The sequence below is a fragment of the Amphibalanus amphitrite genome, unplaced genomic scaffold, assembly GCF_019059575.1.
Source record: "Amphibalanus amphitrite isolate SeventyFive unplaced genomic scaffold, NRLGWU_Aamphi_draft 000084F_arrow, whole genome shotgun sequence".
Taxonomy (NCBI): Eukaryota; Metazoa; Arthropoda; class Thecostraca; order Balanomorpha; family Balanidae; genus Amphibalanus; species Amphibalanus amphitrite.
In genome coordinates this window covers 330,276-357,055 of record NW_024881580.1, presented here as the reverse complement: position 1 = coordinate 357,055, position 26,780 = coordinate 330,276, and the positions used below count along the sequence as shown (strand labels likewise).

Sequence of the window (26,780 nt, the reverse complement as noted above, 5' to 3'; positions counted from 1 at the left end):
CGTTTGGTATCGCTTTTGTTTCCGTAGCTCCCTTATTTACGGAGTTAGACAGGGGGGGGCGAAAAACGCCCCCCCGGGCTGCGGTGGTTGGGATTACCCCCCGGGCCCGGCCGGGTTAATGACGGTGTGGCGACACTGGAGAACACAGAGTGCATGACGTCACGTTCGGTGTTCGTGGAAAAAGTGTGCAATTTTCATGGCGACCGGCTGAATAATTTTAGAGCTTTGGTCGATTTGGTGACACCGTAGCGGATGGAAGACACGTGCATAGTGGTCCTACGTCTTTAAAACTCCTTGATCCTAAGGAAATAAAAGTAGAAGTAGGTATAATATCAGGAAAAATATTGATATTTAGCTTTGCACCGGTTAACAATGGAAAATGTCATCAATCAAGGTACAATTTATGTGCAATTGCTTGCTGCCTTAATGAGGATATCCAGTACCTTCCAATGCGTATCTTTAAACCACTCACGATAAAGCTGTTCTTTATATGCTCAAGTTGATGACTTGGTTGCAGTTCAGTGTTGGCGTCGACTTTTCAAACATATATCATATCAATCAATGCCTTCAAACACTCTTCACCTCAAGCAGCATGCATACGAAAAAAAAACTTAGAAAAGATGTGCGCTATATAGTTTCTATGTGCAGCCATTTCGGAGGAACATTTTCGGAGGAAAAACAGTCATAGCATCGTTCAAGTCTTCCAGTGCGGCCAGTGGCTGGTTTAACCAAATGAAATGTGTTACTTGTAGTCATCGAAATGCAGCGGCCATAAATTCACCAGTGTTCACCAATTCACCTGTCGTCATTATAGCCATGCTCTAAGCGCCACTCCGTCTCTGCGCCCCCCAGAGTCGGCGGCCGGTGGCGAGTCTGCAGACCCGGAGGCCGACCAGAACGAGGACGTGGTGCTCCAAGTGCCGCACGTCGTGCCGCCCGACGGCGGATGGGGATGGGTCATCGTCGCAGCCAGCTTCATGTGCAACGCCATCGTGGACGGCTTCATCTTCAGCTTCGGCGTCCTCCTGCTGCCGCTCGTCGACGAGTTTGGAGAGAGCAAATCAAAGACGGCCTGGATAGGCTCCATCCTCTCCGGTTTCTACCTCATTGCAGGTGAGTTATTCAATTACAATTTTACCTACAGCGACACTTACGTACCATAGTGGCATTTTTCTTACAATCATTATCAAAAAAGGGCATCGACATATCTCCAGGCTGCATTTCCTTGGCCTTGACTTGTGGCGCGGACTTGATAGATAGGCATGATAAGACACATGATTATCATTTCACCATCAAGTAGGTACTAGCTGTCCGCTTGTCTGCCTAAGATTACATCACTCATTACTATGTAATAACCAAACCATACAGACAGTATGGACACCGTTTAAAGTGTAAAGCACTTATTGCGTCATCTTCATCTTGTATGAAAGCATGACAGGGAAGCATACCATGTTAATTTCATTGGCACTAAACACATCTCCTATTCATTGAAATTGCATTTGAAGCCGTTCAGACATATGAAATGCCAGTCCAGTCGCTTCAAATTTCAAGAAGTCCGCGCTGTATTGAAGCACTTCTCGGAAAGCTGTCCGCTTAGTCAGCGAACACCACGTGGGAATCGCTGCACGTGCCCCGTGTTCCACCGGGGATCAGTGACGCAGCGGCACGTGAACGGCACTCAGCCCCCGTGTCACGTCTCGGGTTACCATTCCAGCGCCGGCCGCCGCGCAATGCTGCTGGCCTGGCGGGTAGACTGTACCGCAATACCTACCGACCGCCGGCGCAGTATCGTCAGGTGAACAGAACCGGTTTTGATTTCAACTACGCAACGCCGCGCTAGTGGCCGATGATTGCACTGCTTTGTTACAGCGCAAGGCCGTCTTGGGTATGGATAGCTGGTGTCATTCCAATCCAATGGTATCATGTTTCAAGGTGACTGGGGCGTGAGAAATTGATACCGTCCATTATGGCATATCAGTGCCCATTTGAAAAGCGTACCTTTTAGCGAATCGGATCATGAACCGAAGAAATAAACAGCTATTTTTTTTAAAGAAAATTTCTAACAAATGCGACTGAAAGTATTCTTTCCATGTTATGTCATTAAGTAAACATGCTCTCTTTTAGTCGCTTGCAGTGTTTTCAAACTGTGTGTCAATCCCACACACTATTCAGTTTGATGTGCACATCAGCCGAGAACTCATTCTGAAGCAGACGTACAGTCGTACAGCGCGTGGGTTGGTGTCGCGAGCGCGACCGTTTCCGCCGCCTCGATGATGCCTGGGCGAAACTTTTATTTGAAACAGCCACTACGCTTCGCTGAATTCCAGCTGGCACAAATTGAAATGTAGGTCTCCGGCGCAATACGCGACAAGCACGCGTCGCCAGTTCGCTGCGTGAAACGAGACGCCGGCTCTGGCTGGGACTGCGCCGGATTTACAGAGTCCGTCGTCTGCCAGACTCAGTCATACGCGTCGTGCCGGGCACAGCCCGCCACCAGACGACCGCGCCGGCCGTGCACAAACAGATACACTGGGGCTGATGGATGTCGCACAATAGGCGCTGTGAGGGCAGTGCACTGTGTACATACACCGCAGTGAAGTGAACAGGCTCTGGGGCGTCTCACTGAACCCGTACCCTGCTCCGGGTCCGCGGTGGCGACCTGCCAACCACTCCCCTCCTCCCCCTTCCCCGCTGCCGGTCGCTACCCGCAGCAGTTGGACGCGGCGGTATGCATCAGTGCTTTACCGTACCAGTGCCAGCTGGAGGGGAGGCGCAACTCCAGCTGCGATATCCATACCTGCAGCTGGTCGTGTGTGTAATCAATTACAATGAAAAGGCACGGCAGAAATCGTATCTGAACCAAGTTCACGCGGGTTAAATGCATCGAACGAGCACTAAGTAGTCATTTCCTAACAAGAACTGAAGTGCAAGCACACACAAAGGCCCCCAGCATCATTCGTCCTTATCATCGGGACCAACACATCCTCATCCTTGATTACACTTCCCTGTTCCGGGCTTACGATTACCCAATGCAGGCAACTGGTGAGGGCTGTTCTCACTTCTCGTAACAGCATGTCGCTCCGTGTTGACCGTTTTGACTGGGGTGACCATTTCGGCAGCTGATGATCTGTGCCAACCGAGCACGAGGCACAATGCTGCAGCACTTTTTTTTGCTTTTAAACTTCTTCGGTACATTGGCTCACAACTGAGCAACATCGAGGAGACGCATTTTATTCTTCTGGTGTAAATTATAAACGTATGAACTAAACACACGCACACGCGCACGAATGCGTGGCGTGAACACTGCGTACACAGTACACACATCCTGCAGCTCTCTTGTTTATTATTCTTTGGGCTGCGTATGGTCTTTCTTTTGGTATGTTTGCGCTCTTTATAGGCAGTTCAGACATAATATTCAAGCGTCCACCACACAATTCTTCCTTGGTCACCGGCCCAGAGCAGTGACGTCAGTTGGCTATCACTCGGTGAAGGCGTGACACCGGCTTCAGGGTGGCAGCGCTGCATGACGAGGTCGTTACTGCGGGGCTGTGGCATCGGAGACATTGTGCTTATGCAATAAACAGACTCGTACTACATGGCAAATCTATCGAGTTTCGATAATCCAAATATAACAGAATTGATTTACGTCAAATGTCTGGCATCTGGCGGCACTACCGGCTGTTCCTGAACACGTGGTTGACTTGATGAGGTGATGAAATAGTCATTGAATGTCATTCTCCAACAACTTAAAAAATGTCATTATCTCACCGAAATCTCAATGTGAGTGGGTACTACACAGTACAGTCCACAGCAGAAGTAATGTGCGGTTTGTCATGGGTATGTTCTGCTTCTGAAGCTTAGGAACGATTAGCCAGACTACAATGAAACTTTGAATGTAGCTTACAAGTATCGCCACCTTTACAGCTGCAACTTCATTTATTGACGTTTTCTTTTCGATCACTCCGCATTAAAAAAATCGCCAGTCAAAGTCATCCGTTGAGATTGGTAAAACCGCACATTACTTTAGCGGTGGGCTGTACCTATATGATGGTATTTCTGACGGTTTTATGTTTGTGTTTCAGGGCCCTTTGTAAGTGCCCTGGCAAATAAGTTTGGCTTCCGAGTCGTCACCATTATGGGAGCAGTCATCTCCAGTCTGGGGTTTTTCATCTCAGCGTACGCCACGTCAGTGGATTTCCTGGTCATAACCTATGGCCTTGTTGGAGGTGAGTAAGCGCAGAAAAACGGCATTGCCTCGACTTATTTACAAGATAACACACGTGCATGCCACGCTCTTCTTCAGATCGAGGTGCTCAAAATTATTAATTTTTGAAGAGGACGCAGACGCAGATAAGACGCAAACAACCAATCCACTGACTATAATTAGTACGTGACACTAATCTATCGCTTCTTCCACGGTCGGTATTCGTAAGAGCACCAATGTTAAGTTTTACCCACATGAAACGGTTATACCTACCTACGTGTCCGGTCTAGTGTCGCCGATTTTAGCTACATGCGTACCTACACATGAAACTACCCTGCAATCTGCATCATATGTACGGTATTTACCTGTTATTCTGTAACACCACATACACGGGTTCAGCGTGATATGATTTCTCTAAAATGCTTTCCCTATCATCACAGGTATCGGTTTCGGCATGATCTATCTGCCAGCTGTGATCGCTGCCGGGTTTTACTTCGACAAGCGGCGGGCTCTGGCCACCGGTATCGCTGTGTGCGGTTCGGGAATAGGCACCTTCATCATGGCGCCGCTGGTCAGCTCGCTGGTCAAGTGGCGCGGCTGGAGGGGCGCCGTCATGGTTCAGGCAGGTGGGTACGGTACGGGCCAGGGGGAGGGGGGGGGGGATAATATGGGCAGGTAGGTAACGGCACGGGAAGGTTGTTAACGATACGTGTCGATGCGATCACACGATGCTTCTAAAATTTATTATCTTTACCCTTGAGGGAGGGGCTAGGGCGCCTGGACTGCAGTCGTTATCGGCATCCTTGCCCCCTCCTGACCCTCTGTTCTTATCTATTTAATCAATCCATTTCCATCCTCTTTAACCCTCCTCTATTCCGGGCTGAAACTCACTCTACCAAGTAAGCGGTGGACCGTGGAGGGGTGTTGTGCAGTGAAAGACACTAGCAAATTCTGTAGATGTGACAAACAATGGTCATTTAAACGTGACCAATGACTTCCTAACTGAAGTTGCAGATACTAGAGCAATGTACCCGGTAAAACCCCGAGGATAAGATGGCTGATAATCATGAAAGGGCAACAATGGTTCAACTCAAGATGTCGTAAACAACAGAAAGGCAAACTGTTTTTGCACGTAGTCATGTAGCGGGGCTCAGCTGCAAGATAATTATTTGTTTGTTTGATTTGCGAGGCTGGTCAGTCACTGGGGCATATAGGCTGCTACAACTGTACGGTGATGGGTCATTGGGTTATGGGCATTCAAAGAGGATAATTTAATCAGGCTGGCTGCCCGAGGCTCTCTCTCAACCCGGTTCGGACCCCCCTTTAAATACGTTTACTTGGAACAGAAGAAACGACACTTCACATCACAGTCACATCCCGGCCACTGCACGAAGGGGTACCTCCCACTGGATATACCACATTCACACTTCAACTCACTCTAACCTAGCCTAACCTAACCTACCTAACCTAAAAACATAACCTAACGTAGCATAATCATGTACTCAAACACACATCTCACACACAAGAAAAACGCCAGACTATTAGTCCGCTCCCTCCCTCTTCACCTAACTCTCCCCCAGTGGTGTACAGTGACAAGTTAATGCAAGCTTGTTAGATGTCATTTCCCTGCCCATGTAAAACGTAGCTGGTGTATTAGGCTGCGGATCACCCTGCCGCCAAGATAGAACACATGAGCAGCCTGCTCCCAAAATAAAAAAATGCTCATAACCTCCCCTTCCCAAATAATTCCTAAATACCAGCACTGATCCTAATCTATCCTTACAATTTCAACGTCTCGTTCAGTGGCGACATAAATTTGACGATCGCAGGCATGATCTGACTTGTCTAATCTATCCCGTCTCCGACTCAAGCTAGTAAAAACGACAGCGGAGGCCTAAAACCTAACATCAAGGGAGAATCTAATGCCAGGCCGGATTTTCCCTGCTTTGTAGAGTCCAACTCTCTTCCCCTCTCCCTTGAGCCTTAGCCGTGACCGCGACACGGCTATTTATTTTGCCCGTCTTACGCCGTAGAAACCGCCCGAGACATCGAACGAGAACGACCATGCAAGAGCAAAACATGCTGCGCGCGTCGCCCGCGATCACCATTGTTGAGCCGTCGATTATCAACTTTTATAGAGAACCTAAAGCAAAACCTATCCAATCGCGAATTACGTAGCATTTCCATCGCCTAACGATCCTTTGAGCTGCAAACCACCTATCTACATAACTCTAGCGCCTACTTCAACCGGAACCTGCTCCCAGTAACCCTACAACGACCCGGTGGCCTTCATGGCGTTTCCCGCGCCCTCATGGCGTTTCCCCCTATAACCCAGCCGTTTTAACCTACCTTTCCGGAACAAACCAATCGCTAGAATTAAGCGCCTCTAAATCACCAACGTTAAACGTCCCCTACCACTGATGCTTTAGCCAATAATCCTACTCGCACGTTTAGAGTGAGCTTAGGCCCGAATACCATCAGATCAATCATAATTGCATATTCAATCGTTCAACCCAGACAATAACCCGTCCCTGTTTCCCATCACCCGTAAGTGTAGACAACCGTGTCGGTGAACACAACGTACACGGGGGTACGACACGCATAGACTGGCCTCGCAGCCCCGATTTATTCCCTAATATAGTACCTCTTAATTCGATACGAATTATCTTAATTCCTTTCCTCGAATTTTACCGTTAAGCATTTTGTAGAGCGATAAAAGACCGTGTTCTAATTTCGACAAACCGTGTAACTCTGACAAAGCATTAACTCAACCCATTTGTAAAAAAAAAAAAAACACTGCCCGACTTAAACAATTGGAAGTTGTTAGCGATGCCTGACCCTATTTCAATCATCGGTGATGTTTATGTCAATCCGGGTATAATTGTTAATGACCCGGCGGTCCGTGTAGCGATAGCCGCTCTCAGTGGGCCACAGGTCACCTCTGACTGCGGGTTCGGCTCAGCCATTGTTATCCCGCACCCCAGCGCGGTGCGAGCAGCGAGGGTCACCCGCCGATCCCCTGATCATTAGCACGGCCGAGCCCGTCCGGCCCGGGCGTCGCCGCGCCCGCGGGTTGGGGTCCGTCCTCACGCGTCCCGAGACAGCACCTCCTCCGTGACGTCATGCACGCAGCGGACCCGACGACGCAATCGCGGATTACCGACTGACATGAAACGCGTGCTGGTAGCTATGAGTGCGAGAGAGGGAGAGAGAGAGAGAGAGAGAGAGAGAGAGAGAGAGAGAGAGAGAGGGAGAGAGAGAGAGGGAGAGAGAGAGGGGGAGAGAGAGAGAGAGAGAGAGAGAGAGAGAGAGAGAGAGAGAGAGAGAGAGAGAGAGCGAGAGAGAAGGGGGAGAGAGACATACATACAGACAGACGGACAGAGAAAGGGAGACAGATGGAAGCAGATGGCCAAACGTATAGATAGACTGACGAACGAACGGACGGACGAGTCAATGGGTCGCCAACCAACAGACCGGCGTACTGACAGACCGTCAAACTGTCAGACCGACGTACCATCAGACCAACAGACCATCAGACCGTGAACGGCAAACTGGCGGACTGACAGGCCGACAAGCCGACAGAGCGACTGGCCGACACTCAGAGACTGCATTAACGATCACTCGGAGAAGACTGATAGGAAAGGTGGAATGTCGATAGATCACATTCTTACACGCGTCGCATCCATGCTCCGTCTTCAGTCGGTGCTCTACTACCCGTCGAGTGATCGTGTGCCGCCGTCGGACCTAGCGCCCCATCCCAGTTTCCCTGTGAACCCGCGCTGGACGGCCAGTGGCACGCGTTAATTACTCTAGCCGCCGCAGGACCGGCGGCCGGGACCGACCGGGTGCCCAAAGATGGCCGCTTCTCTCGACCGGCGCCGGCCCCCCACCGCCGGCGCGCCGGCGGGTCACCGTCTGATCAGCCGCCAGGTAACCCCTCCCCACGAGCGGGACACCCCCTCCTTCACACACATTCCTGGGGATTAGCCGGGTCGGCCGCCGCAGCCGGCTGATGGGTCCGGACGGCGCGTGCAGGGACATTTAAATCATTCATAAGCGGTATTGATATCGTCGTTAATTGTCGAAGATAATGAGCGGCGTTCGGGCAAATGTAAATTAAGCTTAGCCAAATCGTTCTGGCCACACCCGATCAGAATCGTGAAATCAAATGATGATTATGGGGTATATTGCCGGAAATACAAACCAGGTAACGTTAACTGTTAGGTAGAGCATGTTAATTTCACAGGTAGGTCACGTCTCGATTAAATGACAGCGGAGCGAAAACAAAAATGCCGGCCAATAGAATATAATTCAAAATCACAACTGATTCGTCAAATTACTAAGCTCATCTCGGGCTTACATTAATTTACCTCAAATTTGACTGGCTTTTGCTCGAGCTCGGGCACTCAACCCGCCGGAAATGACAAATTGTTAATCGTCAACAAGGTAAGGGCTTTGAAGGGCTTTGTTTCACATGTCAACCTTGCCTGAGACCCAGAAATGACACGAACCGCTCAGTACTGAGTTACGCTTTATAATGAATTGAGGTACGCACGGAGTTTCGCGACTAACTAAACGCTGAAAACATTACGTTACATTAACTTGCAGCTAATGAGAAATAAACAACGTTTACCGGACATTAAAGCGATCGATTATATACTGGGTCGTACGTTGATTTACACCTTGTCAAAACGAACTAAATCACATAATGCTGATTTACGACAACTCCGATCTCTCAACTAAAGAAAACCTGATAGTTCTACTGACGCAAATTGCCTGTCTTTGACTGTCACGAATCAGATCTCTAGTTATTAAACAGCGGCTACAAAGACAATAACAACTGGGTAAGATGCAGCGTGATTTACCACCTGTGTCTGTGTTCCGTAAAAAAAAACATGCCGACGTGTGAACGGTGTCAGAAACGGTGTTCTGCTCGGCCCTCCCATTCTCTCCGAAGTCCGAATTCTCTCATTCTCTCCTTCAGCACTTTCATCTCGTCAAGTTAATCCATTCATGTTTTCCTCCCAAATAGCCCCAACAGATGTGAGTACTTTTCCAAGATATATTCAGCCAAAACGAAGGAAGAGAAACTAGCAATGAAACGACAGAGTTTTCAAAGATCAGCAAAAACTAGACTTAAACTAATCATAGACCATAGTGAACTGAGCCGATCCCCAAAACAGAGTGCCAGATTACCTATGTCAACTTTAAACTAAATAGCTTTTACATAAAGTGCCGTCCTTTGACCCTGCAACTGAATATTAGACAACCGGCTGGAGTAACCGAGACGAACGTAGCTGAGCATCACACGCATTTTGAAGAAAGTTCTACCGCCTTTCGCGTAATGAAGGCCAAAATTCGTCCCAATGGTCCGTCACTCTGATGCGTCCGGGCGCTCACATTTACACTCACGCACGCACACATTCAAGACCAGTCCTACCCCGCTTTTGACAAGTTTGCAAATTTGATTAAGTGACAAAATGATACATATCCCAATCACCCCCTTTTGATACCCTACAGCAAGGCGCAATGCCGTTAACTCATTCAACAATTACACGCTCACACATACGTACATAACATGTCCCAGCCACCCCCATTTTTTATCTCCAGATCAAGGCGCAAAGCCGCTCAATCATACAACAAGTTCACACGCTCACGCATACGTACAGATCTCTCCCCCCCCCCAAACGGGTCTAAATAAAATTACATCCCCAAGGCGAGAGAAAAGCCGGGGCAGCAGGCGGGGCACATTGGGGAAGGATTATGATAGGAAGGCAGCTTCATGACCTCCAGTGCCGACCTACCGCTTAGCTGTTGGCTGTGGACGACAGGGCTGACGGCCGGCTGGTAGCAGATTTATCGGCGGGCGGGCGGCACAGCGACGACGGACGGGTGGCAGAGTTGGCGGCAGCCCGCGGAGCGGTGGTGGCGGGCGGCAGAACGGCGGAGCGGCGCAGAGTCCTCCAGTGGCAGGCAGTCCTCCATCCTCCTCCTCCAGAACTATCACCGCCGACTCCTCCTCTCAAACTCTCCTCTCCGCTCGAACTCACTCCCTCCATCGCCTGTCCTTCTCCATCCTGCCGCTACAAACTGACTGTCTCGCCCACCTCTGAACTCCACTTCCCAGCTCTCCAACTCCAACTGAACTGCCGCCTGTCAGCGTCCCCAACGCCTCCAACTCTCCAACTAAGCTGAACCGCTCCCAGAGCCGAACTCAACTGCTGCCCAGCGTCCTCCTTCCCGAACTGCACTCCCCGTCCTCCAAAATCCTAAAAGTTTTGCTGGAGCTCCATCTGCCTCGGGCTGTCTCTGGATTTGCCGTCTTCGCTCCGCCTCTTTCTTCCTAGTTCTGCTGCTCTCTGAATTTCCAGTAAGGGCCAATTTTCCATGTCTTCTCTCTGTCTAACCAGTCTTCTGTATTTTCTGCTGAGTCTGGCTGCCGAAAGGGTGAGATTTCTATTAAATTTAACGTTATGTTGGGCCGAAACGTATGCATTTTTCCGCTGTGCAGCCTCCAGCGTGCCGTTTCCATGGTGACTGCTCTCCTCTCTGGGTGCTCCTCCTCCCTTCAAATATTCGGGCGCCGATAGGTGAATTTGAATCTTCTGCCCCTGGCGATGCCGGCAGATTTGTCACGCCGGCCAGGTTTGCCAGCGTGGGAAGATGGGCCCGGGAATGCGGATGTGCCGTGCCATACTGGAATTTGGATATTGTTACTCTGTCCCAGTTTCACGATGCTGATTGTCGGCGCCAGTCTCGGCACATCCTGGAAATGTGCTATTTTGAGCCGTGTTTTGAAGAAATTGCCTTTGAAGTGTGATGCCGGTAGTCAATTTGGTCCCGGGCGCCCCGGCCTCCCGCTGCCGCAGCGGCGTTGTTTGTGTCCCGGTTCCCAGGCTGACGGTGTCCGGTCGCCGCGCGTGGGGGGCTGCGTGCCTCTGTTCATCCGTCCCCCCGGCCCCCCTTGACCGGGGTTGGGACCCATTGCTGGACCCTTCCCACGGTCGGCGGCGGTGAGACGGCTCTGTAAGGGCCGCCGGATAATAGCATTTGGCGGCGCGTTCTCGGATCCGTGTTTGTCCTGCCGTCCGGTGTCGGCCAGATGGTCGGCGGGTCAGCGGTGTCTGGTCGCCGGCGCGCTGCTGTTATGAAGGATGAATTTGGGAACGGGTTGATTTGGGGAGGGAAAATGAAACGCGCCAGCGTTACATTTTCATAACCATCTTCTTTGAGTCGCGCCCCCGCGACTCGGGGTTGGAGCCGGCTGCAAAGACCTTGAGGGGAGATGATGAAACCTGAGAGACGTATGGGTAGATGAGGTGGGTGGTGAATTAGCGTCAACAGAAGGATGTGGCCGGATGAGGACTTACCCCTGCCCGCTGGTCTCCTCACTCACCTCGGGGTGCACTGCGCCAGTTCGATCAGCTCCCTAGCATACACACAGTACATACACAGCAAGCAGACAAGACACGCATTTCCACAACATTCATCGAGGTCCATAGCGCTATCGTCGCCCCTCCACTCGCTCAGAATTGACCCGGAATCCGCGCATCCGATCTTTCTCTTGCATAGACAGGAGAACGAATCACAAGTACCTATTCCTAATACATTGTTGTGTTTGTGCAAAATACTGCAACACTGCCTACACATCACTTTATGCCTGTGTATCCCTTCCGGTCCTTAGGGGGACAGGCCTGGGTATTACACCCGCGGTGACCACGTAGACACTGCTGAGTCAGGTGTCGTAATTGAGTTCGGCAGCTGCCCCAGCTCCCGCTCCGTCAGGTGGGCAGCTGCTGCCCACTGTAGCCAGGACAGCCGGCTGCGAAGCGGACCCTGGGGCAGGCGAGACTAGCCCCTGGAACCGTCCTCGCCAGCTCCGCCTTCCTCCGTCCGCCTACTGTAGTCGGATGACCAGGCGCGGCACCGCCCAAGCGGTGGGCGGCGCAACCCGGCTGTCACCTTCGCCAGCTCCGCCCTGGTGGTATATCCTCAGACCTGCAATGAAATAAACGGGGAGGGCGGCGCCGGAGAGAAGTCCGGTGATGATGGTGTAGCCGGTGGATGTTGTACCACGGCGCCACCCGCTCCGTGCTGGCCTGGCCTCCGCCCGGGCTGGAACCGGCTGACAAACCACTAGTCTTTCCTTCAACAGCTCCCTCCAGTCCGCTTCACTTGTCTCCTGGCCGCGCTCTTCTGCTTCGCTTTCGTCAGGTCCGGTCTCGGTCTTCTTCTTTCTCCTTCCTCTCGATAGCTGCTGCGGGATGACGTCAGCCCGACGGATCCCTGCTGACAGAGCCGGAACATTTTAGCTTCGACTCCGTGGCCAACGTTTGCGGGCCACTGAATGGACCAGCCACCCGTGTTCGAAAGCCAGAGGTTGTCCGCTGTCTCCCGTCCATCTCCGCCGCCCTGCTTCTGTTGCCGCCGTTGCCTCCGGTGATTGAGTTCTGCCTTTCAACATCTTCCTGGATATAATACTCAATCCTACAACATCTTCATATCTCCTCAGCCAGATCGTTTTTCAATACTAATATTACCAAACATAAAACTGCCCCTCTTTACGATACAGCTGCTAAACGCCTCCTTTGGTGATTCAGTTCAGCTTTCCACCTCCTCCTGGGTAAAACGTTCAGACCTACAACATCTTTCAAGATATTACTGCTCAATACTACAACATCTTCATATCATCAGTCGCCCTTAGCCAGCCAATGATACTATGAAACATGAGCCCCGACAACATAAAAATCTATCTTCCTTTATAATTTTACAGCAAAACATCCGCCTTTGAGATTGAGGTCCACTTTCAACATCTTCGAGATAACCATGCTCATTCCTTCAACATCTTCATCCGCCGTTCAAACTGTCACTCATGGTTCCCGTTGCAGCCCCAAGTTGCAGAAAATTGTATTACTTACAAAAATTACCTTTTATGGTCAATCCAGTCGAACTTTTGACCTGCAACTTTTTCGGTTCGGCTATGCGTGTCAGCCCACCGACTTCGTGCCTCCAGGACATGGCCATCCCCCACGTTGGGCGCCAAATTTCTTGTAGCGGGGCTCAGCTGCAAGATAATTATTTGTTTGTTTGATTTGCGAGGCTGGTCAGTCACTGGGGCATATAGGCTGCTACAACTGTACGGTGATGGGTCATTGGGTTATGGGCATTCAAAGAGGATAATTTAATCAGGCTGGCTGCCCGAGGCTCTCTCTCAACCCGGTTCGGACCCCCCTTTAAATACGTTTACTTGGAACAGAAGAAACGACACTTCACATCACAGTCACATCCCGGCCACTGCACGAAGGGGTACCTCCCACTGGATATACCACATTCACACTTCAACTCACTCTAACCTAGCCTAACCTAACCTACCTAACCTAAAAACATAACCTAACGTAGCATAATCATGTACTCAAACACACATCTCACACACAAGAAAAACGCCAGACTATTAGTCCGCTCCCTCCCTCTTCACCTAACTCTCCCCCAGTGGTGTACAGTGACAAGTTAATGCAAGCTTGTTAGATGTCATTTCCCTGCCCATGTAAAACGTAGCTGGTGTATTAGGCTGCGGATCACCCTGCCGCCAAGATAGAACACATGAGCAGCCTGCTCCCAAAATAAAAAAATGCTCATAACCTCCCCTTCCCAAATAATTCCTAAATACCAGCACTGATCCTAATCTATCCTTACAATTTCAACGTCTCGTTCAGTGGCGACATAAATTTGACGATCGCAGGCATGATCTGACTTGTCTAATCTATCCCGTCTCCGACTCAAGCTAGTAAAAACGACAGCGGAGGCCTAAAACCTAACATCAAGGGAGAATCTAATGCCAGGCCGGATTTTCCCTGCTTTGTAGAGTCCAACTCTCTTCCCCTCTCCCTTGAGCCTTAGCCGTGACCGCGACACGGCTATTTATTTTGCCCGTCTTACGCCGTAGAAACCGCCCGAGACATCGAACGAGAACGACCATGCAAGAGCAAAACATGCTGCGCGCGTCGCCCGCGATCACCATTGTTGAGCCGTCGATTATCAACTTTTATAGAGAACCTAAAGCAAAACCTATCCAATCGCGAATTACGTAGCATTTCCATCGCCTAACGATCCTTTGAGCTGCAAACCACCTATCTACATAACTCTAGCGCCTACTTCAACCGGAACCTGCTCCCAGTAACCCTACAACGACCCGGTGGCCTTCATGGCGTTTCCCGCGCCCTCATGGCGTTTCCCCCTATAACCCAGCCGTTTTAACCTACCTTTCCGGAACAAACCAATCGCTAGAATTAAGCGCCTCTAAATCACCAACGTTAAACGTCCCCTACCACTGATGCTTTAGCCAATAATCCTACTCGCACGTTTAGAGTGAGCTTAGGCCCGAATACCATCAGATCAATCATAATTGCATATTCAATCGTTCAACCCAGACAATAACCCGTCCCTGTTTCCCATCACCCGTAAGTGTAGACAACCGTGTCGGTGAACACAACGTACACGGGGGTACGACACGCATAGACTGGCCTCGCAGCCCCGATTTATTCCCTAATATAGTACCTCTTAATTCGATACGAATTATCTTAATTCCTTTCCTCGAATTTTACCGTTAAGCATTTTGTAGAGCGATAAAAGACCGTGTTCTAATTTCGACAAACCGTGTAACTCTGACAAAGCATTAACTCAACCCATTTGTAAAAAAAAAAAAAAAAACACTGCCCGACTTAAACAATTGGAAGTTGTTAGCGATGCCTGACCCTATTTCAATCATCGGTGATGTTTATGTCAATCCGGGTATAATTGTTAATGACCCGGCGGTCCGTGTAGCGATAGCCGCTCTCAGTGGGCCACAGGTCACCTCTGACTGCGGGTTCGGCTCAGCCATTGTTATCCCGCACCCCAGCGCGGTGCGAGCAGCGAGGGTCACCCGCCGATCCCCTGATCATTAGCACGGCCGAGCCCGTCCGGCCCGGGCGTCGCCGCGCCCGCGGGTTGGGGTCCGTCCTCACGCGTCCCGAGACAGCACCTCCTCCGTGACGTCATGCACGCAGCGGACCCGACGACGCAATCGCGGATTACCGACTGACATGAAACGCGTGCTGGTAGCTATGAGTGCGAGAGAGGGAGAGAGAGAGAGAGAGAGAGAGAGAGAGAGAGAGAGAGAGAGAGGGAGAGAGAGAGAGGGAGAGAGAGAGGGGGAGAGAGAGAGAGAGAGAGAGAGAGAGAGAGAGAGAGAGAGAGAGAGAGAGAGAGAGAGAGAGAGAGCGAGAGAGAAGGGGGAGAGAGACATACATACAGACAGACGGACAGAGAAAGGGAGACAGATGGAAGCAGATGGCCAAACGTATAGATAGACTGACGAACGAACGGACGGACGAGTCAATGGGTCGCCAACCAACAGACCGGCGTACTGACAGACCGTCAAACTGTCAGACCGACGTACCATCAGACCAACAGACCATCAGACCGTGAACGGCAAACTGGCGGACTGACAGGCCGACAAGCCGACAGAGCGACTGGCCGACACTCAGAGACTGCATTAACGATCACTCGGAGAAGACTGATAGGAAAGGTGGAATGTCGATAGATCACATTCTTACACGCGTCGCATCCATGCTCCGTCTTCAGTCGGTGCTCTACTACCCGTCGAGTGATCGTGTGCCGCCGTCGGACCTAGCGCCCCATCCCAGTTTCCCTGTGAACCCGCGCTGGACGGCCAGTGGCACGCGTTAATTACTCTAGCCGCCGCAGGACCGGCGGCCGGGACCGACCGGGTGCCCAAAGATGGCCGCTTCTCTCGACCGGCGCCGGCCCCCCACCGCCGGCGCGCCGGCGGGTCACCGTCTGATCAGCCGCCAGGTAACCCCTCCCCACGAGCGGGACACCCCCTCCTTCACACACATTCCTGGGGATTAGCCGGGTCGGCCGCCGCAGCCGGCTGATGGGTCCGGACGGCGCGTGCAGGGACATTTAAATCATTCATAAGCGGTATTGATATCGTCGTTAATTGTCGAAGATAATGAGCGGCGTTCGGGCAAATGTAAATTAAGCTTAGCCAAATCGTTCTGGCCACACCCGATCAGAATCGTGAAATCAAATGATGATTATGGGGTATATTGCCGGAAATACAAACCAGGTAACGTTAACTGTTAGGTAGAGCATGTTAATTTCACAGGTAGGTCACGTCTCGATTAAATGACAGCGGAGCGAAAACAAAAATGCCGGCCAATAGAATATAATTCAAAATCACAACTGATTCGTCAAATTACTAAGCTCATCTCGGGCTTACATTAATTTACCTCAAATTTGACTGGCTTTTGCTCGAGCTCGGGCACTCAACCCGCCGGAAATGACAAATTGTTAATCGTCAACAAGGTAAGGGCTTTGAAGGGCTTTGTTTCACATGTCAACCTTGCCTGAGACCCAGAAATGACACGAACCGCTCAGTACTGAGTTACGCTTTATAATGAATTGAGGTACGCACGGAGTTTCGCGACTAACTAAACGCTGAAAACATTACGTTACATTAACTTGCAGCTAATGAGAAATAAACAACGTTTACCGGACATTAAAGCGATCGATTATATACTGGGTCGTACGTTGATTTACACCTTGTCAAAACGAACTAAATCACATAATGCTGATTTACGACAACTCCGATCTCTCAACTAAAGAAAACCTGATAGTTCTACTGACGCAAATTGCCTGTCTTTGACTGTCACGAATCAGATCTCTAGTTATTAAACAGCGGCTACAAAGACAATAACAACTGGGTAAGATGCAGCGTGATTTACCACCTGTGTCTGTGTTCCGTAAAAAAAAACATGCCGACGTGTGAACGGTGTCAGAAACGGTGTTCTGCTCGGCCCTCCCATTCCCTCCGAAGTCCGAATTCTCTCATTCTCTCCTTCAGCACTTTCATCTCGTCAAGTTAATCCATTCATGTTTTCCTCCCAAATAGCCCCAACAGATGTGAGTACTTTTCCAAGATATATTCAGCCAAAACGAAGGAAGAGAAACTAGCAATGAAACGACAGAGTTTTCAAAGATCAGCAAAAACTAGACTTAAACTAATCATAGACCATAGTGAACTGAGCCGATCCCCAAAACAGAGTGCCAGATTACCTATGTCAACTTTAAACTAAATAGCTTTTACATAAAGTGCCGTCCTTTGACCCTGCAACTGAATATTAGACAACCGGCTGGAGTAACCGAGACGAACGTAGCTGAGCATCACACGCATTTTGAAGAAAGTTCTACCGCCTTTCGCGTAATGAAGGCCAAAATTCGTCCCAATGGTCCGTCACTCTGATGCGTCCGGGCGCTCACATTTACACTCACGCACGCACACATTCAAGACCAGTCCTACCCCGCTTTTGACAAGTTTGCAAATTTGATTAAGTGACAAAATGATACATATCCCAATCACCCCCTTTTGATACCCTACAGCAAGGCGCAATGCCGTTAACTCATTCAACAATTACACGCTCACACATACGTACATAACATGTCCCAGCCACCCCCATTTTTTATCTCCAGATCAAGGCGCAAAGCCGCTCAATCATACAACAAGTTCACACGCTCACGCATACGTACAGATCTCTCCCCCCCCCCAAACGGGTCTAAATAAAATTACATCCCCAAGGCGAGAGAAAAGCCGGGGCAGCAGGCGGGGCACATTGGGGAAGGATTATGATAGGAAGGCAGCTTCATGACCTCCAGTGCCGACCTACCGCTTAGCTGTTGGCTGTGGACGACAGGGCTGACGGCCGGCTGGTAGCAGATTTATCGGCGGGCGGGCGGCACAGCGACGACGGACGGGTGGCAGAGTTGGCGGCAGCCCGCGGAGCGGTGGTGGCGGGCGGCAGAACGGCGGAGCGGCGCAGAGTCCTCCAGTGGCAGGCAGTCCTCCATCCTCCTCCTCCAGAACTATCACCGCCGACTCCTCCTCTCAAACTCTCCTCTCCGCTCGAACTCACTCCCTCCATCGCCTGTCCTTCTCCATCCTGCCGCTACAAACTGACTGTCTCGCCCACCTCTGAACTCCACTTCCCAGCTCTCCAACTCCAACTGAACTGCCGCCTGTCAGCGTCCCCAACGCCTCCAACTCTCCAACTAAGCTGAACCGCTCCCAGAGCCGAACTCAACTGCTGCCCAGCGTCCTCCTTCCCGAACTGCACTCCCCGTCCTCCAAAATCCTAAAAGTTTTGCTGGAGCTCCATCTGCCTCGGGCTGTCTCTGGATTTGCCGTCTTCGCTCCGCCTCTTTCTTCCTAGTTCTGCTGCTCTCTGAATTTCCAGTAAGGGCCAATTTTCCATGTCTTCTCTCTGTCTAACCAGTCTTCTGTATTTTCTGCTGAGTCTGGCTGCCGAAAGGGTGAGATTTCTATTAAATTTAACGTTATGTTGGGCCGAAACGTATGCATTTTTCCGCTGTGCAGCCTCCAGCGTGCCGTTTCCATGGTGACTGCTCTCCTCTCTGGGTGCTCCTCCTCCCTTCAAATATTCGGGCGCCGATAGGTGAATTTGAATCTTCTGCCCCTGGCGATGCCGGCAGATTTGTCACGCCGGCCAGGTTTGCCAGCGTGGGAAGATGGGCCCGGGAATGCGGATGTGCCGTGCCATACTGGAATTTGGATATTGTTACTCTGTCCCAGTTTCACGATGCTGATTGTCGGCGCCAGTCTCGGCACATCCTGGAAATGTGCTATTTTGAGCCGTGTTTTGAAGAAATTGCCTTTGAAGTGTGATGCCGGTAGTCAATTTGGTCCCGGGCGCCCCGGCCTCCCGCTGCCGCAGCGGCGTTGTTTGTGTCCCGGTTCCCAGGCTGACGGTGTCCGGTCGCCGCGCGTGGGGGGCTGCGTGCCTCTGTTCATCCGTCCCCCCGGCCCCCCTTGACCGGGGTTGGGACCCATTGCTGGACCCTTCCCACGGTCGGCGGCGGTGAGACGGCTCTGTAAGGGCCGCCGGATAATAGCATTTGGCGGCGCGTTCTCGGATCCGTGTTTGTCCTGCCGTCCGGTGTCGGCCAGATGGTCGGCGGGTCAGCGGTGTCTGGTCGCCGGCGCGCTGCTGTTATGAAGGATGAATTTGGGAACGGGTTGATTTGGGGAGGGAAAATGAAACGCGCCAGCGTTACAGTCACGCTTATCTTATGCTGAAGTTCTCGTTAAGATGTTCGATGACAAGTGTTCTTTGATACCGCCCGCGCAGATAAAGATGTTATCAAGTCTAGATAGAAGCGCACGGCACTTTAATATTGGTAACACGAGTAGCACTGACAATATACAGCTTGCTGCAATCTCTTAACATTAGCAATGATCTGAAATGAAAAATGACTACCCTCAGGTGAAGTTCAATCATAAATAAGCGACGCTGTCAGGATTCCTGAACAAACTGATTACGACTTGAGAAAAATACACTGACCGCTGTGGATTGATGTTAGGTAATTATATTCCCAAACTATCTAAAGGTTATCATGCTGTTTACCAGATTTTGTAGAGACCATCGACTAAACTAACAAGGTTAGCTGCCAAAAGACATCTTCATACCCAAGTTTTGCATGCAAAGAAAACGCCATTTTTAGCATTTATGCATTGAATACCACAACTACATATACAGAAAGAACGTCGAGCTGTAAATCGGTCATTCGCACATTCCCAGTAGCGGCGAGGTGAAATATTTACAGTAGAATTCCGGCTCTGCAGTGGCCTGGCTGTTGCTGTCAGTCGGGTTATGTCGCACTGGTCGCTGGTGACGCGGCGCAGACGGCTCAGTACCGCTCCTCAGACGGTGTACTGCATGGCGTGTCCCGATGGCTGAGTGAGGCGCCAGCCGCCGGCCCGACCGCACGCCGTCGACCAAACTGTGTCAGAGTTCAAGGTCTGGTGCCAGCCGCGGCGGCGGACCGACCGCCGGCGGCTGTTCAACAAACAGACCAGCTGCACCTCTCGGACAAAGACGCGTCGCTCCGTTCCGCGCCGCGGCGTACTCGACCGGTGAACTCGACCCCCGGTATGTCGCGTGCACATGGGAGAGCGAGCTGACTAGGTGCATGGTCCGACTCGGCGAGATGTTTGTGGATCGTGTCACCAGTGATTTGTAGAACAGTCACACGGTCAACCACCTCCAGTAAATCAGCTCCAGTTGTAACGGGCGCTGTCAGAGCCTGGGGTGATTCATCCTTTGTTAGCTCTCGTAGATCTACCATTGTTATGTTCGTGCTCTCGCAATCGTTTGCATTATCTGTATGCAACTCTTGATAGCAAAAAATTGAATTCAAATAAATCACTACTCCACCTTTTGAAATGCTTATCCATTAGATATTTTTCACGATGTCACTCATCAACTATCATTTTATAATGTAAGTATGTCGGGAAATGCAACATCTCAAGCTCGATCCAGAGATGGGTTGTTTAACTGGACGGCATGCCCCACATGAACCAACTCTGTGATTTGCGTCACGATGTTTATGGGCCGTGCTCAGGAACACCTGATGTCACAGATGCGACGTATCACTGGTCTCCCGCGAGAACGGGAGCAGTCACATATTACAGCAGAAATATTGGGGTCAGTCGAGAGAATACATCTTGCAAATACGTCAGAGATGTTTTGGCTTCAAATGCCGTGCAACAAAACCAGCCTAGACGTACCGCTGGCATTACCTCTTATAGCCAGAGAGAAATCCTCTTCCTCCAAAGACTTCGAAAAAAAAACTTCCATTCGTCTATAGGCGAATCCACTAACCGAGGAGGATGCCGCCGAATCAAATAATGGAAATTAATAGTACGAGAAAAGGACGTCCGATCCAGGGGAGGCTCTTCTACCATAATTAACGAAGCCATTTAAAGAATCCCTCGCGGGACTCCGTGCTGCTGACCTGTTGGCTATTAGCCTACTGCGGACCTGCTCGCATTGCCATGACCCGTTGCCTGTATGCGGAAGATATCGTGGTGACCTGCTCCCTCCATCTAACAGGTATCGTGGTGTGGTGACCTGACCCTTCTATCCCGACAGGTATCGTGGTGACGTGCGCGCTGTTCGGCGCGCTGTTCCGGCCCCTGCAGCCGGTCAAGACCACTCAGACCGTGGACGCGTCCTCCGTTCCCGGCACGCCGCTCATGATCCGCATCAAGCGGGCGCGCGATAAGCTGATGGAGGACGTGACGCCGTTCGGCTCCATGTACTCCATCGAGGCCGCCATGTCCAGGAACACGTCAGCCAGCAACTTCAGGTAATCAATGTGGTGTTTTCTTTCAGATGTGACGTTGCTTGTGTTGCAGGAAAGAAGCAGCGCGCCCATTGAATCATCACTACCGTCTGGAATATCCAACTATTTGCTTCAGTTCACCAGATTTCCTTTGACCGGATCATGAGCAGTCGTGTTTACGTGCTATCATCTCGTGTCATCCATTGATTCTTGTTCACTGTTCACTCCTTCCTCCGTCTCCAGGCGTCCGTCGGCGGTGGACGGTCGTCCGAGCGCCCTCACCGGGGTACGCAGTGAGCACCACATGCCGCGGCGGGGCAGCGAGCAGCGCCGTCACCCTGCCGACGGGCAGCACCGCAAGTCGTTGCCGTCCATCAACTACGCACGTATCCTGATGGATCGTCGCAGCAGTCAGCCGCCGACCCCGCGACCGGGCGGCAGCCCAGCCCCCGGCGCCGGCCCGGCCCCGGCCAAGCTCAGCCCGCGCTCCTCCGACAGCGGCTATGCCGAGGCCGAGGAGCGTCAGGCGGCACCGGCAGACACCGGCCGGCCTCTGTTAGAGGTCGTGCCGCCGCCTGACGAGCCGGAGCCGGCCGCGGGTCAGGACGCCGCGCCGCACACCGATGATAACCGGAACGAGCTGTCGCCCGGCTCGGCGGCCGGCTCCGGGCAGCTGAAGGTGCCGACCGCAGCACACCCCGGCGGCTCGCAGCAGCTGCGCCTGCCGGAGACGAGGCGGCGCTTCTCCGTGCAGGACGCCGCCCGACCCCTGTACAGGGAGGACATCTTCTACAGCGGCAGCGTGCTCAAACTCAAGGAGTTCGCCAGCGTCGTGAGTTCGGGCATTTTTAGGGTTCCTCTATGGGTTGTTTTATACCTTATGATCCTCATGGCTGGGTTCTTATGACTGGCGTGCTGCTGCCAACTTTTTTACTGCAAACATTCAGCCTTGCAGTTGGAATATGGATCTTTTTTTGTCAGTCAGTAAAAGCAGACCCACAGGGTTGTCAGTCTCGAAATAGAATACCATCGAACCAGAGTTTCTAAAGTCATGAAATAATGAGGTCCTTAGCTACAACTAAAAAAGTCGAGAAAAAGGCCGATCTATGAATCAACACAGATGCAGTAGCGTGTTCAGAGCCTAGCTTCCGATATTGGAATCACTCATACCTCACTCTGACGTCCTCAGGAGAGCGCGGACAAATACCACGCGTCCGTGACGCACCTGCCACCAGCGTGGCCCACGGAACAGGAGGAAACCGAGGCCGAGCGACGCGCCGCCGCCTACTGCTTCTGCTGCTCGCGGCCCTTCACGGACGTGCTGGCCACCATGCTGGACTTCTCGCTGCTGCGGAGCCCAACCTTCATGGTGCTGTCGCTGTCTGGCTTCTTGGCACTGATGGGGCTGTTCGTGCCGTTCATGTATCTGGTCGGTGAGTAGCGCTGGGACGACAGGTTTCAGTCGGCGGCGGGTACCGTCGGCAGCGCCATCTTGGTAGTGATACAGTTCGATAAACTGGTACCGGAGCGACACCACAGAGCCCGTCGTGTGTGGGTGCTGAGTAAGGCTTGAGTAGCAGTCTCATGCCGTACAAAAGGCACAAGCCTGCCCCAATGATGTCCAGTTGCCCTATCTCAACCGTTTATTTGTAGCACTTGATTTCCCCAACCTTTGATCCCTCTAGCTTCTGATCAAATGAATGTCGATTCTCTGGCGACCTATCTCTAGATCCATGAAGCCCCTGGATCTACTGGCAGTCTGTGGTTGATCCAGTTCCTGATTGATCGAGACATGTGCTTTCACACCGATGGCGTTAGATGACAATAGCATTGCAGAGTAACTGTTGCTGTCTCTACCTATTAATTCAATATGTGCGCGTGTGCAATCAGTTTGATGAAAAGATGCGGCAATTCGTTATTACTTTACGCATGTTTACCCGTGTGTTGCAGACCGCGCCATTCTGCTGGGTATTGACGAGGCATCTGCCACGTTCATCATCTCTCTGATCGGCATAATGAACACGGTGGGCCGGGTGGGCTGCGGATGGATCAGCGACCACCCGCGCGTCGACGCCCTCTTCGTCAACAACGCCGCCATCATCACGGCCGGCGTGGCCAGCATCGCGTCACCCTCCTTCCAGACATACGAAATGCTCATGGCGTACGCCGTCGTCTTCGGCATGGCCATCGGTAAATATCTTTTCTTTTACCTTGACCCAATGGTTTTGACGTTTTGTGAGGGATAGCATCTGTGTAGGAATATTCGTGCCACTTTCAGGGGTTCCATCGGAACGCAACGTCAATAAAATGTGCACCACAGACTTCCAATAGCCGTGACATGAGAAAACTTGATATGGAAACCATTGTTATTCATGTAATTACTTAATGTTGGGTTACTTCACGTCAGCACTGCATGTTTCTATTTTCAGCGTGTTTTGCGTCGCTGCGCTCGATTCTGGTGGTGGAGATGCTGGGGCTTCATCGCCTGAACAATGCGTTCGGCCTGATGCTGCTGTTCCAAGGAATCGCAGCAACTGTCGGCGGCCCCATTGCAGGTAAACTGACTATTTGCTGAAGCAGTAAGCTACATTTGATTTAGGTAATTGCTCTACCTTTTCAAACCCATCCGAATGACCTCGAATGGGTTGCAGTTAGTCACTACAGTTAGTTGGAAAAAAGTGCAGTTAGTTCCTATAGTTAGCCACTGTATTTATTGTTTTTCCTTTTCAGGAACTCTGTACGACTCCACACAGAGTTACGACGCGACGTTCTACATCGCCGGCTCCTTCTTCCTGGCTGCCGGCGTCATCAGTCTTCCGCTGCACCGCATCAAACGCTGGGAGGAGCAGAACTCGGGACAGGGTGTGCGCGACCCGGTCATGCCCAGTGGACACGTCTAGGGGAGCTGAAAGTGGCGTCTCTCGCCTATATACTGAAGTGGGTGGGTTGGCCAGTGTTGGACACAAAAGAATGACGCTGCGCTACAGCCAGCTGATGAGAGTCAAAGAGCGTGTGCAGATACAGCGAGTGAGAGCGAACGAGTGAACGCGAGTGAGGACCTCAAGGACTCCAGTGTGATGTGCGGATATTTCCGACCAGCTAGCTGCCAGGCACGCGCAAACGGGTCGGTCTCCCGGGCAGTGTTTCGGCCCCTACTCCAGCGTTGAACCTTACAGTGCGTTTGCACAAAGCAGTGGTCTGGTGCGAACTCAAGTGCCTATTATTACGACGCGTATGACTATGGACAATGGACATCTCCGGTGCTTATCGCCATGGCACAAGTGGACAGGTAAGTGTTTTAGCCCCACGGTGAACTCCAGTGTTTAATGTTACAGTGCTTGTGACTTTGGGCAAACACATGGTTTACCGTTAGAGCGCGAGTGCGCGGCGTGGTACTCCAACCGAAACTCCAACTGTGCACGTTACGGGAAGCGTAATTTGTATATTGTGTAGACGAGTGTAGTGTTCCACTCGTTCTTATCCCAGTGGTAAGGCGTATGCGTGTGAGGAGGTGTTCCAACCTCAACTCCAGTGTTATGGCGCATATGCATTTGACGGAACGATGTTCTGGCCACAGCCCCATTGTAATGGCCCGTGGGTAGGTGTATGGGCCGAAACTCCATTGTGGTTAATCAGAGGAGTTCCAGCCCGGGCTAACTTCCGTTCTTCTGTGTGCATGGGAGGTTATGCCGACCCTACTGACTCCAGTGTTTGATGTTGCGACGGTAAAGTGTTAAGTGGTAAAGTGGTGCAGTGCAATCGCTGCGTTAGGAAACCTGTATGTATGTACTCCAAATGATGATTATGTGAAGCTCGATGTTAGAGCTGTGGATTTTTTTTTGAAGATGGGAGATAGGACATTGAGGAGTTTTGCTGCCGTTAGGTACAGAAACAGTGTTGTTCTGTGCGCGAATGTCAAGTTGTCACGTCATGTTCGGGGTTTAGTGTTCGCGTTGTCCTTTGATATGGACTGTTGGCAGTGTACGTACACTGTCTCCTATATGTACGTACTTGCGTAATGTCATTCGGCCCTTCGGCCGAATCCAGCGAGTGAGCTTTGCCTGGGTTCAAGTGATGAGCTCAGTAGCCAGCAACGCGGCGCTGGGCTAATCTAGCGCACATTTATCATAAATATTGCGCAAAAGAAAACAAAACACCCTCATCATGGTGGAAATACAGTGAACAGAAACTTTGAAATAAAAGTGTTGAAGATAACAGGAAAGAAATTGATGTACTACAACGGAAAGTTCTAAATTTGATGGACTCGAGTGGCCTTCGCACATTCGACCTGATCGAAGATAAATGGAAATTTGTCGGAATGAACGTCAATGACCTTCCGAACACCGTTTACTTACAGCTTGTCACTGGGAAGTCTAGGATCCAAGCTGCAATGATAACGCCCCCATCTCACTTGATATGCTTGGTCCGCCGCCGCGGCCCAGGATAAACGCTTGGCTATTGACTCTCACGTCAATAGGTAACGTCTTGGGAAATAATTCAAAGCACTTGATGCGTAGTGATCGCGAGACCTTTCGGTAGAGTCGGTGCTTGGCCAATTATAGAAGCCCTGCTATCGATGGCTGGCTGTGCTCTGATTTCTGCACCTATTTCTCTGATTTCTTGCGTTGCTGCACCTAACATGGAATGTTGCATGGTGCGTAAAGGGTCACAAGTACCTACTTTACCCTACACAACTGACAACACAACACAAAACAGCACCCAATGGCACAATTTTGGTGTTTTGGCGCGCGAGGGAAAGGGAAGAAGTCTTCTCCCCTATATGATGTATGACTAAAAATGGCGAAATTTAGCGTCATCCATTTTTTGCGCACTTGTAGCTCTGCCGTCAACAGTTTTGACTCCTGTCCGTCTGCTTTTGCGTACCTCGCCGAATCATCATGCAAGACATGCATGATGCTATCAAGCTAGCACGAACCAGGTCCCATGTCCAGTCAAGATCCAGCGTTTGTGTACCTCTTACACACCTGCCTGCCAGGTTTTGGCTCTTTTTAGCCCGACGATGTTCCCCATGACCCAAGGCAGTGGTGGCCCAAAGCCCTGGCCACCTGCCAGCAGTACCGACAGCCGCAGGTGGGCGGTTAACGGTCAGAGCGGAGGAGTGGGTGTGACAGCCACAGCACGTAAGTACATACTCGGCTGAACGCTCGGATGGCGCCCGGTTTGTGAATGGCTCGGTCAGCTCGCCGTCGACCGTCGCCGCCGACGGAGGAGGGGGGGGGGGGGGCGCCGGCCGCGCGCGCTCCAGTACCGTGACGTCAGCGACGTTCGATCGGTGACGGCGGCGGCGGCTGTACGTCCGCTACTGCGCGGACGACGCACGCCTCTGTGCAGCGACACCGGCCGCACGAACGGT

At 51.4% G+C, this 26,780-nt stretch overlaps 1 protein-coding gene across 1 annotated transcript in view; it reads left to right on the top strand.

Annotated features, from left to right (window-relative positions):
* The window catches only part of LOC122379791 (monocarboxylate transporter 12-like), a 35,231-nt gene extending 9,599 nt beyond the window's left edge, over positions 1–25,632 (top strand). Inside the window, exons 3-11 of the mRNA XM_043362273.1 lie at positions 853–1,113; positions 4,083–4,226; positions 4,645–4,830; positions 21,214–21,430; positions 21,650–22,238; positions 22,596–22,839; positions 23,357–23,596; positions 23,836–23,961; positions 24,137–25,632. Of these exons, the coding sequence (XP_043218208.1) occupies positions 853–1,113; positions 4,083–4,226; positions 4,645–4,830; positions 21,214–21,430; positions 21,650–22,238; positions 22,596–22,839; positions 23,357–23,596; positions 23,836–23,961; positions 24,137–24,306 (2,177 nt within the window). The 3' untranslated portion in view covers positions 24,307–25,632. The remainder of the gene's footprint in view (positions 1–852; positions 1,114–4,082; positions 4,227–4,644; positions 4,831–21,213; positions 21,431–21,649; positions 22,239–22,595; positions 22,840–23,356; positions 23,597–23,835; positions 23,962–24,136) is intronic.
* Positions 25,633–26,780: the final 1,148 nt, after the last annotated feature.